The sequence below is a fragment of the Echiichthys vipera genome (genome assembly GCF_963691815.1).
Source record: "Echiichthys vipera genome assembly, chromosome: 2".
Classification (NCBI taxonomy): domain Eukaryota; kingdom Metazoa; phylum Chordata; class Actinopteri; order Perciformes; family Trachinidae; genus Echiichthys; species Echiichthys vipera.
In genome coordinates, this window is record NC_139827.1 from 18,003,095 (window position 1) to 18,017,268 (window position 14,174).

Consider the following 14,174-nt stretch of genomic DNA (forward strand, 5'->3'; position numbering starts at 1 on the left):
TATTTAACTCTCAGGAATGTTTGTTTTACCATGATTTTAGACAACAGTCAAGTCTTTATTGATCATTAGTGGTTCCATTGGAGACACCAGACAACAGCAACAAAACAGAGTGGCATAGAAACACTTCATGTACCAGAATAAATCAAATAAAATTAAAAACAGCTGAAAAAGATTGTCAATTAAGTTTTGCTGAGTGGGGGTGGGAGCTGAAGCCCTTTTACAGCAGCGAGTTGGGGATGCCATTACAACAAAGATCTATTTCTGGCTTATACACACATCATGAATTCTTTACAGTGAAACTCTAATATGTAGGTACAGCCATCTATAAATGACTTTTGCGGTGTGCAGCTATTTTTGTATTTATTTCAACTGCTCATCTACTTTCACACTTTAGAGGAGGGTATTAACACATTTGTATATATATATATACAGTATATATATAAATATATATATACGGTGGAGAGGAAGCTGCATTGTTTTTATTGAAGTTCACAGTAATGATAAAATTAGTGCATGTGTTTTGAACCAAGTAACAGGAGGCTCTAACTGGAATGTGTGAATGTCATTATTTGTTCAAATCATACATTTACCAGTACAAGAATGTGTTTTTGCTGCTGAATATAAATGTGCCTTGATTCAATTTTGAAGTGTTCCTACATTGCAACAATAAACCACAAGTGGTGCAACATCTAAGACATGTCCATGCAATATGTATAACTGATCCACTCGGGCCACATTGAAACAAATATTGCCAAGATGTTGGCCGGAGAAATCTGTTATTTCTTCAGTTCTCCACCAGATGGGCAGAAAGGAGCACCCTATCTGAACAGACCCACAGAATAAAACAGATTAAGGAGGATTTCATTCTCACGGGAAAGGAGACCACAACATTTTAACATAAACTGGGTCCCAATTGAGTCCGACACCGGATCTGCGTGTGTGTGTGTGTGTGTGTGTGTGTGTGTGTGTGTGTGTGTGTGTGTGTGTGTGTGTGTGTGTGTGTGTGTGTGTGTGTGTGTGTGTGTGTGTGTGTGTGTGTGTGTGTGTGTTTGTGTGTGTGTGTGATAGAGAGAGAGAGAGTGCCCCGATCATGAGCCTGGGAGTTTTTCATATTTCTGATTGGTTGATTGTAAATCATGCTTCTCTTTTACTGGAAGTATTAATGTGCTTCTTCTCTGTGGCCACGGACTCAAGGCACACTGATAAAAAAAGCATTATGGTCTAAAAAAATGCATGTCACCGCAAAATTAAAAGGTATTCATTCATGCCAGTGTGCTCATACCCTCAGTCATACACACAGACATACACACACACACACACACACACACACACACACAGACACACACAGTTGAGTGTTTAACCAAGGCTGCTGATGTTGGAGCGACCACCGGGGGGTGCTACAATACGGTGGCCAGACCGACGAGGGATGTTGTCATCAAACTGCGCCCCTGAGAAATGAACACAATTAGAATATTATTAACTTTAATATTAGAAATCTATTTGATTCAGTACCTGTTCAGTATAATTACAATGTTATAATGAAACTAGATATAATGCTCAACATTAAAAGTTTCAAAGAAATCACTGGATTGTATTTTAAAACTAATATAAAATATATTATTTCTGTTACCTGATAGGCTGAAGTTGGACTGGTGAAGATTGCGTATTGGTGGTGGTTGGTGAGAGGTGGGTGATGTTTTGGCTGATGGAGAAGGAGTAATATATTTGGGGGTAGGAACGACATCATACACAGGCCCATCGTACAACCCACGAGTAACGCCCTGCTCGCTCTTCACCTGGATAGAAAACACATAGAGACGCAAACACAAAGCTTCGTTCACCCTCTTATAGGCAAGGCAAGGCAAGGCAAGGCAGCTTTATTTGTATAGCACTTTTCATACACAAGGCAGACTCAAAGTGCTTCACAGCACAACATGTCATGAATTCAAATGCATTACAGAAAGACAAAGAGAATAAAAACATAGACAATAATCAAAACAGCGCGGACGTTAAAAGTGCGAAGATTTAGCAGAAAGCTAAGGTGAACATAAAAGTTTTCAGTTTAGTTTTAAAAGTGGTCAGAGTGGGTGAAAGTCTTACATCTTCAGGAAGTTTATTCCAGCTGTTTGTTGCATAATGACTGAAAGATGCTTTCCCTTGATTTGAGTTTACTCTGCGAACCACTAACAGATTGGCCTCAGAGGATCTTAGTGATCTAGAAGGCTTATGTTGTGGGAGCATATCAGTGATATGTGATATATTATAGAGAGAGGATGTTATGGATCCAAAACAAAGATGACAGAAGGGCGAAACTTGCAATTACAAACCTGTCTGCTACTTCAGCACCACAGACAGCACTACTATTTTAGTACCATGGTTGGGGCAATAACATGGTAAAGCCTGTGCCTCAGTTTTCCTGCCGTAACAATGCACAACAATGTGCACATTGTAATTTATTTTGTTTGCTTCCTGAAAGAATGTAAGTGATTGATATGAATCAGTTTTCTAGTATGTTAGTTCCTATCTTCTAATATTATTTAATGTATGACAATAAATCCCTGTTGCCATCTTAAACAGACTTTTAAGATCTACTTTATCATTCAGTGCCTGACAAAGTATTATATGGTGTGTTTTTATAATTATATTAGAATGTTGCCAATATATCAAATCCCATTAAACTGAGTTATTTGTCAGTGTTTCAATGTATTGTTATAAGTATATTTAAGGCAATCGTGAAACTTCACCATATAAAGAACTGGATGTTGGTTGCCCATCTAATATTTTAATTTAAATATTTCTTTGTGTACAGTACCTGGTTCCTGAATTTGACACGCTGGTAAGCATAGTCAGGGAAGTGCTTGCGGGGAATAAATCGACCGGTGCCCTGCTGGACCTGCAGCTTGCCTTCCTCATAAACCACCCGACCTTGACTCAACACCAGAGCTGGACCTCCACGGCACTCCAGACCCTCAAAGATGTTGTATTCAGAAGCCTGTGTGAAGATGGAGATACAATCATACAAGACAAAAAATGTGGAAAGAGGGATTTAAGCAGATGAACAAGGGTGAGTTCTTTCAATTTCTCCCACCATTCACAGCTAATACCCAACAATGTCTCGGCCCCCTGTGTTATTGCAATAAGTATCAGAAGGCTCAAAACATGCAGTAAAATGCAGCAGTTGAGAAGATGGGGGATGAATAAGTGAGAGGCTCCGGGCATATAGGAGGGGCGACTGTGTGAATACAGGGGGATGGGTAGAGGGATGGTAGCACAGAATGGGTGAGGGGTGAAGGGGGATTATAACCTAAAGCCGGCACCAGTCTGGATTAAGTCCTTTGAGAGTGGCAGAGCAGACTGAATACATTAACAACTGTTTAATATCGCCACTGCTTTGTGGCAAATTTTCACCTCCGAGGCTGTTCTGCTGAGTTTAAATAAATCATTTTGTCTTGAAATCCAAATGGTGGTTGACCTGAATTGCATTAAAAATAACTTTCTTATTTAGCACTTGGGGCATCTGGCCACACAGATAGCTCTGGTTTTATTCAGTATATCTAGATTTTCTATCTATCTATATTTCGTCACTGAGATTTCAGATTTCTGCCAACCCAACAAAGGGAGTGAATTGAATTTTGCTCTTGGTGATCAAATGATTAAAACACAGTGTCCTGGTAAAACACAGTCCTCGCTGCAGAGCTTTCAATGAAACTACTTTCTATTATAGAAATATCAATGTCATTGTCAAAACAAATTCAAGAACCATCCACATGGCTAGATACCACTTTACAAAGATAAGAAAATGTTTTTTTATGATTTCCAGCTTTCTTTAAACACTGCAGTATATACCTTTAGCCTGGAAACCAAATACTCTAGCAGAAAGGTCTGGACCCTTTCCTATATAGACATTTTTGCGGCCATCCTGGCCCTGTGCGGACCAATCACAACCGCTTATCTCTTGTGGGACAGGGTTAAGACGATTACTGACAGCATCAACGTCCAGTCTGCATGCCCATTCGCCTCAGTTTGTTAGGCTCACAAAACTCAGATTCAACTATGCAGCGCTGAACAACAATGACTCGATAGGCTGTTACTGTTTTGCCTATTTCTCGCATAAAGTTCAGAAATGCATTTTAGTGTAGTGTTTATCTGTAATTTGAGAAAGTTTGTGTCCCGGCATCCCAGTTGTTTTTAATCTAATGTAATGCATGTATGGTGTTATTCTGATACGATCACATCTATGCCAACATGTACGGTTGCGGTGAGGTTACCATTAAGAGAGAATTAGAACATGGTCTGAGTGAATGCTCGATTCTGATTGGATGCAGGGTGCCCGTTAGAATATGTTAATGCACTAAGTTGTGTTGTGGGAATTTTGGATATTTGTTATTCATAATCATAGTTTTGTCAGGTCAGACACAGTTCAGTGTCTCCTCTGTCTCACCTTCTTAATGGATAATGCAAATAACTAACTCATGATGATATATTGGCATATTTGTGCATCTGTACCCTGTGTTAGAGACCTTGTGATGAGAGAGGTTCAGAATGTTCAGAATTGTAATGTCTAAGGCATGTTTTTGTTTTGTCTAAAGACGTCACCCAACCAAGGAGGAAAATGCTTTGGCAAAATAAACCACGGAGAAAAAGCTGATCCTGTTTGTTGATCTTTATTGAAGAATCTATTTCCACAACAGTTGTTCCAGTGAAACTGTCTGTTCAATCGTTCAAATTTCTTATTTTTTTTAAGTTATGTTATAAATTCCCAAAAGAGTATGCATATTCAAGTTGTTGAATATAATCTGATTTAAGTAAATATTTAGTCAAGCATCAAGCCCGTTATTGGGTCAGACTGTATATGGGACAGCTATGTTTTAGATTTTTGGGCCCTTACAGAGTGAGCGTGTTGACCTGTGTGTACTCGTCTAGTGGCTAAAGGTTGTTTTTTTTAAATCGTATTCTCTTTCCGGAATATGCACAGGAGTGAAGAGTTCCCAGCACAGTAGTGTCACACTCAAAGTTATTCAATAAGTTATTTTTTGGCCTTTCCATGCCTTTATTTCCTAAGAAAGCTCAAGATTGACAGGAAACAGGGGGGAGAGAGATGGGACGATATGCAGCAAAGGGCTGCAGGTGGGAGTCGAACCTGGGCCACTGCGGCGGGGACTTTCAGCCTCTGTATATGGGGCGTTGTCTCTTACCACTGAGCCTCTTGAATTAATGAATATTATATTCCAACTTAAAACAGTTTTTCTTTGCCCCCTGTCCCTTATGTGCTTCTGCTCCCTCAACTGACACAGTGTTTGAAGATCACAGAACATCTGTATTCTATTCAACAATTTATTCATCCTCCTGTTTTCTTTTTCTCTTACCGACTGCTGGAGTTTGGCAGTGATGGTTTTGATGCTGTCAGGGTCCCAGATGACAATGTCAGCGTCAGAGCCCACCGCTATCCGGCCTTTACGAGGGTACATGTTGAAGATTTTAGCAGCGTTGGTAGATGTGACTGCCACAAACTGGTTTTCATCCATTTTCCCCATAGCCTTAGAGACAGACAAGTGGATGTTAAGAGTGATGGAAAAACTTGCTGGCACATTTACACAAACACACACACACACACATCTCATCATTGCTCACCACAGCCTTGTCCCAGACAAAACCCATTCTCTCCTCCACTCCATTGGTTCCCTCTGGGATCAGGGTGAAGTCATCTCTACCGATTGCTTTCTGGGAAGTGCTGTACGCGCAGTGAGCGCTACCCACCACCTGGAGGTCCCCACTGTATCAAGGCAACAAAATACTATGAAATGATTCATACACCCTGCACCCTGCAGTGATTAACCTGTTAAATATTGTATTTTTAACTGCAGAATTTTGAAATGCCTTGAATTATGCAGCTCAATACTTGTGATCAGACAGAAAGTTCAAAGCAATATTCAAATGAATGCAATCATGAAGAACATCAAGACAGACATTTCTACTTTTAGCCATCAGGTGTCCTCATTGGGCATGTGAGTTAAAGTACAAGACATGTAGTGGCCTGGGGCAGATAAAACCAACAACCTGAACCAGTAAGAATGATGCAACACAACTGCAGTAAGAGTCCCTTAAGCTTCTACTGGACCACATCACAAAGATACGCTGCATTATCTAAAAAAGCCAACAACATATATACTACCTTTACCCCTTCATGTACAAGAGGCTGAATTGAAATAGCAATGATTAGGAAAATTTCTCACCTGAGGCCTGTTAGTCATTTGTTAATTACAGTGATGACTTCATGGTAGTGAGCTGTAATGCTTTTTATGGAAATAATGGGCCTGCGAGGAAAAGTGTTGTTCTTTTATCCATGTCTTCAAAACAATAACCTAAAAATACACCCTGTCACTTCAGCAGAATCTCAAAGACAACAGCAGTATCACACCACCGGTGTGACAGCATTGCCCCGCCTAGAGAAGCTAGTGTTGCAGATAAAGGGTGGAGGGGCAGGGAGGAGGAGGAGGAGGAGGAGGAGGAGGAGGAGGAGGAGGAGGAAGGCAGTTGGTAGCCAAGGCAACAGATGATGAAGGATTCTAGTTCCTGTGCTATTTATGGAATCAGGGACAGTCAAAAGTGTAGTACAACAGGATCTTCTGTGCATTGTGTATGTGTGTGTGAAGTGAGAACTGAGGTGGTTTTGGTTACTTTATCCCTCTCTATGATACGTGTGATTCACAACTGAATTTCAACGTATTTTGCCTTCACGCACTTATAATAGAATGCGTGTACTTTTGTACTTTATACACAAATACATGTCGAAATGTATGTTAAGAGTATAACTGCAGTTGAAGTGGCTTTCAAGTGATTATGCAATCCTTTATCCATTATTAAGTCTCCCCGACCAACTTCTTTACGCATCTCTTCTTCTTACACATACATCTTCACCTTCTCTCCATCTGTTTTTTTCTTTTTCACTGAAGCACTGAAGCAGGACTGCATTACGCTAGTAGCTGGTTGTGGTATGAATACCAAACTATCTAAAAATGTAAATGGTGACAGATCCTTATAGATGTCTCCTTTGGTGTCATCTAGATGTTTTTTATTTAACTTTCTGCGGAGGTTAAAGCTAAATTAAACACTTAATCTGACTTCCCTCTGAAATATTTTAACAAGTCACAGTGTTCATGAAATATACTGTAGGCTACATATTCAGTTAGGCTCCTCAGAACATTACTGGCCACATACTGTAAAACACAAGGGTGTTGCGTTAAAGGAAGACTTTGCTGCATTTACTTAGTTTGCATCATGGTAGTTCATTGCTGGAAATGATTTAAGACGTACCAAGCCAGCAGTGTGTTGAGATGGTCTGGGGTTGTGGGGTCAGGACTCAAAGGTGGGGAGGTCACATAAGCAGCCGCTTTGGCCCAGTTCTTGCTCCAGTAGTGAGAGCCATCAGTGACCAGGCTAGCTGTGATTGGCTCCCCAAACACGACAGAACCTGGAAAGATCATTGGACAGTGCAGCTCAGGATAAGAAGACATTTCGTCTAATATGTGCACTGATGTATATTATGTATTCATATATATGTGTATTTATTGAATGATAATAAAGCAAAGTCTAAGAATATGTCCATAAATACTTGGAGAGTCATTAAAATAGAATTAGACACATGAAATAGTTGACACTTTTAGGGGTGAAAAGAAAAAGAGGCTGACCTTTTCTACGGGCCTGGGCGATAGTTTCGGCTGCACTTTTGCTCATCACCTTGGTGATGTAGACAGGACAGTTCACACGGTTACCAAGAGTGATAGCGCGGAACACCGCCTCAGTCTCTAGCTGCATGGAAAGGTAGTAAAGAAACCATAAAACCTATGGATGGATGTATGAATGGTGGGATGGATAATTGAAAATCACCAATTCATATCACCTCTTCAGGACGACTCAGAGGATGGCCTTCAGGTCCGGTGATTCCCATTTCAAGGATTTTTCTCTGTTCCTGAAACACACATGAAATCACTTATTATAATTTCCACTACAATAACTGTCAGGATCTTCCTATTTCCATTACAGTTAAGTTAACAAGTTTACCATTAATATTCATCAGCACTCTCATTATCTTTTATTACCCTCATTCATCTTCACATACATCATGGTTTTCGCCTTAATTGTCCCCGTAATCAGGACCATCATCTCCATGACCATGACTACCACTTTTCATCACTGCTGTCAGCATTATCAGCACCTTCACTCTCACCATCTTAATCACCATTACATCATCATCATTCATTTAACAGTCAACAGCAATGGTGGCCTCTGAACCTGCCATACTCAGCAGCAGCATTAATCCTCACTATCTCTATGAGAGCTGGGGGGTTATGTAAGGAGAATATCTCAAAACTGCAGTGGAGCGTTCAAAAGGCTATAAAGGTAGAAGATTGGTCATGATTTAGTTGAGCCATATCTCTTTTTAGTTAATTCATCACCCCAGTAAACTGCTGTGGAGAGTAATAACACTGACAGTACTGTTGTGATAATTTACAAAAGGCATGGGTTGATTTCCACTACATCCACACTACTACATTTGCATTATATAACACTGTTTCAAAATGAAAACATAGTAGTGTGTATCTCCGTCCACTTGAGTGCTTTAGCTCCATATCAGAAATAAATTCTGTCCATCACATATGATACCTGAAAAGACGCACATCACATGACCATACACTGGCCATATGCGTTCCAGTGTAACAGGAAGCAGATAATAAAGCAGATACATAAAATACTAAGGAGGAAGAACAGCAGTGGTGAAAAGAAAGACACAAGATTTATTTGCTTGAATCAATGATGAGGTGGGATTGTTAGTGAAAGTAACATACCAGTAGGCTGTTGGGCAGAAAAGGTATGTAATGTACAGTAACTAGGTCTAGTTAACTAAGACAGCAGACCTTTCTTTATTTCTATGTCCATGACATATGTCTATGCATGGACAGACCCAATGAGGGACCAAACCTGCAACATCTCAGTTTTAGTTGTGCAGAGTCGCCGGGGTAGTGTGGACGCTAGGCTTGCGTTTATGCATTTTAAAACGTAATTGTTTCATACTAAAGGAGGTTATGTACCTGCGACGTGTTCTTATGAACAAGTTCATAGCAAATCCTATGTAGAGTTATGTACAGAAATTTGTATGAATAAAACATGCTGACAGACCGCAGGACCTTACCCAACCGGAAGTGAAAAGACATGCAACAACGCCAAAAAAACATGTTTTAGTCAACAAAAGGTGACTGTTCGGGTTAGGAATGAAAAACTTGGTTAGGATCGGAAAACAGGCTATAGATTGGTTGCCTGGTACCACCTACCTGAGCAATCAGGTCTCCATTTTCAGCATGAACTAACACCACAGCACCCAGCTGTTTCAGGAAGGAGAACGCCTCATACAGCTGAGGGAGGGATGAGTCCATATTACAAGGGAAATTAATAATAGTGAAAGCAAAAGGGCAGTAAGTCATATATTTACATGAGAAATTAGTAATTTGTGTAGTAGTAGTCATTATGAAACATACCTGAGTGTCTGACATCTGGTACATGTCTTTATAAGCCATGTAAACTTGAAAGGAGTTGATCCCTGACAACAGCGAAACCGATAAATGCAAGGATTACAAAGACAAATTGTGTGAGTGTAGCCAAAATAATGTGTTATGAAATGCAACACGTAAAGTTGAGATAAAAGTGGCAAAATACAGAATCTGATCCATAACCTCATCTGACATATAAGGCATCAGAGCTCTAACTCTCAATTTTATTTTCCTCCAAAAATTAGACACAAGCAGCTGTCTTGGCTCAGTTACTGCCTTATTTTGTAGCTGTCCCCCAAAGAAAAGTGATTTTTTACTTAAAACAGATTACAAGCAGAATTTATACACTACCACCAAGACAGCACCATAGAGAACAGTGGATTACCACTGTGTCTTTCCTATAAGAGGATTCAGCACTTGGCCAAATTGTTTCTAAATCTGTCACTATTGTTTTTTGTGAAATGGTTCCTAAATAGGAATGAACAGGAAACAGAATTACAGCAATGACCGCAACTGTGAAACCCAATGGAGTAACTAAAAATGCATGTACCTTTCTCTTGCACCAGCAGCTCCAACTCATCTTTAACAATTTCATTCCACTGGGGGATGTCTACGTGCAGGGAGTAGTCGCAACATGCTTTCTTATCTGCATTCCCCTGCCAGTACTCAAACGCCTCCAGCAGACTCTCCCCTGGCTCGGGGGTCACGTGGTCAACTGAAAGGTGGGATGGGTCAAAGGTTAAGATGAAAAGAGCAACTAATATTGTTCAACACTTAAATGATTATGTGATTATAGTATTTGTGTATGTAGGCATCCACACGCACTGATCATGGTGGTGCCCCCGGCGAGTGCGGCCTTGGTGCCCTGAAGGAAATCATCTGCAGGCTGTGTGCCCAGGTAACGCTTCATCAGACAGGTGTTGGCATCTATCCCCCCTGGTATCACCATGCGACCGTTGGCCTCGATCACCTTGACACCCCCCGGTACAACCAGATTCTCCCCCACCTGCCTGCCAAGGATCAGATACATAAGACACAGGGGTGGATGAAAGAGAGGCAAAAAATAAAAATAAAACAGGAAAAGTGGAGGGCAGGAAAACATATGGGTGTGGATGAAAAGGAATTGTGGAGAATGAAAAAGTTGATAAGGAAGTTGAAATCATTATTGACTGCAAAGTATTTCCTAATAAAATGTAATTAGCTCCTTATATACGCACTTAATGAGCCCATCCTCAATATAGACATCTGCATAGAGAGACTGGTCGTCATTGACCACCCGTCCTCCTTTGATCAACACCCTTTCAGTCTGCAGGGAAGAAGTACATAGCGAGAGAGAGAGAGAGAGAGAGAGAGAGAGAGAGAGAGAGAGAGAGAGAGAGAGAGAGAGAGAGAGAGAGAGAGAGAAAGAGGGGGGGAGGTTGAATTCAATCCTGACATTTTGATATATTGCGCAATATGTTATGTAATCTTTATAGCAATAATATGGCATGAGGGGTGGGAAGAAACGCAAAGCCACACAAGTGCTGTGCATGAATGAAGTCTTACAAAAGCTAATATCAGTGCTGTTTCTTTATTTTATTTGTATTAATTTTAGGATTATAAATACAATCAAAGCACAGTGTTGAGCAAGCACGTTTCTTTCTCAGACCGCCATGCCTCCCCATCCTCTACCACCACAGAGGGTGCCCGCATCATGGCAACAGCTTAAAGAAGATATGTTATGTTTCCATGGTAACTAGTGATAACCCATGATCCAGCAGACAGCCCTGCTGAATTCTCAGCATTTTTAAGGGATGCTTACAAAAGAAGGAATGTAATTTCACTCAGATGTGTTATTTTCTGAAATGTAATGCCTAGTTATATCAACTGCATGCTGCCTTTGCATTCATTTGGTGGTATTTGAAAATAACTCTGGAAAGATGAAGGGTAGAATGTATGTTTTAATATAGCTGAAAAAAGCCAGTCTCACTCTTTGTGTCTTCTAATGCAAGCCACTGTTTCCTGAGTCCTGGTAAGATCGTCACGTTAACTGAGTGTATTTCTGTGACAGGCGGCGAGATTACACGACACTGTCCAACCCTGAGTGCCAATACGTGCCCCGATTTGACACACATTGTCACCTGTCTGTCTTCTCGGTTTTGCAGTTTCACTCAAGAGAAACTGTGGAAGGGCCTTCTGCTCTTTGCCGCCCCACTAAGAATTTAATCCCTTCTCTGCCGACATTGGCAGCAGGGATTTGCATACAAGCAGAGAGCTTCTACGGCCAACGCCGCTGACAGGCCGGGTCTTACCGTCAGATGGGGGATGCTGTTCTTCCCCTGGTAACCGGTCCCAGACATGCTCTCTCCTTCGCTCTGCCCACGGGCAGTCAATTTGGAAGCGGATTGGGATGACTCAGGCACCCTGCGCTGCGCTCTGCGCTCCGTTGTCTTCCCCCGATGTGTGTTGGTTTTTTGTTTCCGTGGGTGAGAGAAGGACCGCGACGAATCCGCCGCCGTAAGCGCGCACCGAAAACCTGTGCGTGCGCGCGGAAATCGAGCTTCTGCCCGGTGGCGTTCACGGCACAGAGAAAGAGAGAACGACTATGTAGCAAATTCCTCACACCCCCTCTACACGCGCTCAGACAAACAGCTCACGTGAAAGCGCAACAACAATACAGCGAGGGTTGTTGTCTGGCGCTGTCCAGTTCAGCACCACAGACTGAGATTAGCTTCACTGTGTCGACGCGCATTTGCATCTTTTTGGAGAGTTTTGGGGGAGTTATGTAGACGTTAACCAAAATGGCCAAACTGCAATGCAGCACAAAACTTCATGATTTATGCAGACTTGCATTTTTCTCAGAATAACTCCCTGAGGAGTTGTTAAATAAATTAATAAGGCGATCCTTGTGCATACTAAAAATAAATGACTTGCAGTTGTTAGAAGCAATAGTCATTGTTTTTATTTCAATAGTCCTGTAGCTCTCGCGTTTTTGTTACTGCTTATAGCCTAAATCATATATATCTTGAAGCATGCTCATACATGGCAAAACATCAGAATTACAACCCAAAATCCAAAGAACAAAATCCTTAGTCCTACCTCCCCATTTGGGCTTTCATTCCTCGATGGGTTTCTGATCTCAACACCCGGGTACGCATCTTCTGTCTCCCCGGGAGAATTGGTTAGTAACCCCTCCCGGCCTTCGCTGGATGTCTTGCCGATGGGGTCACCAGCGTCCAAGACCCTCTCCCGGCTCCCGCTTCTCGGGGTGCGGCTCCCTTTCCTCCCCACCGCGTAGTTATCGAAGTCTATTGTCTTGCTTTCAAACGCCCCCTCCACGGAGCTGAACATCCCGTAGGTTTTTCTTTGGTTCGGCCCGGTGGTGATCGGCCCCGCCAGGTAGACCGGTAGCTCATCCTCCCGATTCCACTGCCTTCTACAGTCAGACATCGCGGCTTCCAAGACAGACGGAGACTCCGCCGTATCTGAAACGACTGAGACAGTAGCCTCGCTTGTCTAACGTCTAACCAGGTCACGGACAGCCCCGCCTCCTAAGCGCGCACTGATGCTGTGAAGTGTGAAAAATATCTCTGCGAGCTACCTATGCGCGCATGCACACGAACACACATAGGGCCTAGGCTATAAAACAGTGAAATGATGCAGTGATCCAGTTTAGGGAGTGGTGGAGTGTCTGAACTAGTTTTAAAGTGAAACATTTGCTATGCAAGAGAGACCACACGTGCAGACATGCAGACCAATAAAAGGAACAGGAACCATATCACCCCACTCTCTTTCCTTTATGTGGGGGCTGTGCGTGAGTTGGTCACACCATCAGCGGATTAAACCAGCATGTGTGTCATTCTTTAACCCACATCTGGAGGGAGAGCCAGATTGTTACATGGTCTATGTGCTTCCAGAGTTAGGTTAGGGAAGGGGTGGGGTGTGTGTGTGTGTGTGTGTGTGTGTGTGTGTGTGTGTGTGTGTGTGTGTGTGTGTGTGTGTGTGTGTGTGTGTGTGTATGTGTGTGTGTGTGTGTATGTGTGTGTGTGTGTGTGTGTGTGTGTGTGTGGTGGTGGTGGTGGGGGGGGGGGGGTCAGATCTTTTGCAACTTGCAAGACACTAGCCTTGAATAAGTGATAAGTGTGGCCTGCAGGAATAAGACTCACAGGCTCCAGCAGGTGTTTTTATCTCCATTGGGCCGAGACCAGTGACCTGTATGCTTATGGGATGTTTGCTGATGTGACAGTCTTGTTCTAGGCTGCAACAGACTGTCCATGTCACCGCGGCCCATGAGGAAATCTGGGAAAGGGAAAAAGAGAGTGAGAGAAAGAGAAGCTGGCATGCACCACACGCCGGTGGACAGCTCCCAGAGGGAACGATGCACCGAACATGAAGCATCCGCACAACACATGTAGCCTATTGGAATGCATGTTATGATTATTCATTATGATAAAGGTGCAAGAAGTAATAGACTACATAACGCACGACACTATGTAGATTGCTCGCTATTAAGAAGTCATGTCACCATGTTTGTGTGATGTATGTGTTATGATCAAATGTAATGAAATCCAGTAGAAAGGGCACTTCACTACCGATGCATTTGAAGAACAGTAGTACCCTTTGTCTCTGAACTATCAAGCTGTCTAATCA

At 42.1% G+C, this 14,174-nt stretch overlaps 1 protein-coding gene across 2 annotated transcripts; it reads right to left on the minus strand.

Annotated features, from left to right (window-relative positions):
• Positions 1–1,356: 1,356 nt before the first annotated feature.
• On the minus strand, positions 1,357–12,974 carry crmp1 (collapsin response mediator protein 1; the record flags this gene model as incomplete). 2 transcript variants are annotated; one of them, XM_083923568.1, is made up of 14 exons in its annotated part: positions 1,357–1,448; positions 1,631–1,796; positions 2,813–2,992; positions 5,367–5,537; positions 5,632–5,773; positions 7,315–7,471; positions 7,689–7,809; positions 7,901–7,969; positions 9,330–9,410; positions 9,534–9,595; positions 10,096–10,260; positions 10,371–10,555; positions 10,763–10,851; positions 12,624–12,974. In XM_083923568.1, 14 exons carry the CDS (start codon positions 12,972–12,974, stop codon positions 1,357–1,359), a joined length of 2,031 nt encoding a protein of 676 aa, XP_083779694.1. The 2 variants fall into 2 exon arrangements, with proteins under 2 accessions (XP_083779694.1, XP_083779695.1); XM_083923569.1 differs by lacking the exon at positions 12,624–12,974 and adding an exon at positions 11,837–11,884.
• Positions 12,975–14,174: the final 1,200 nt, after the last annotated feature.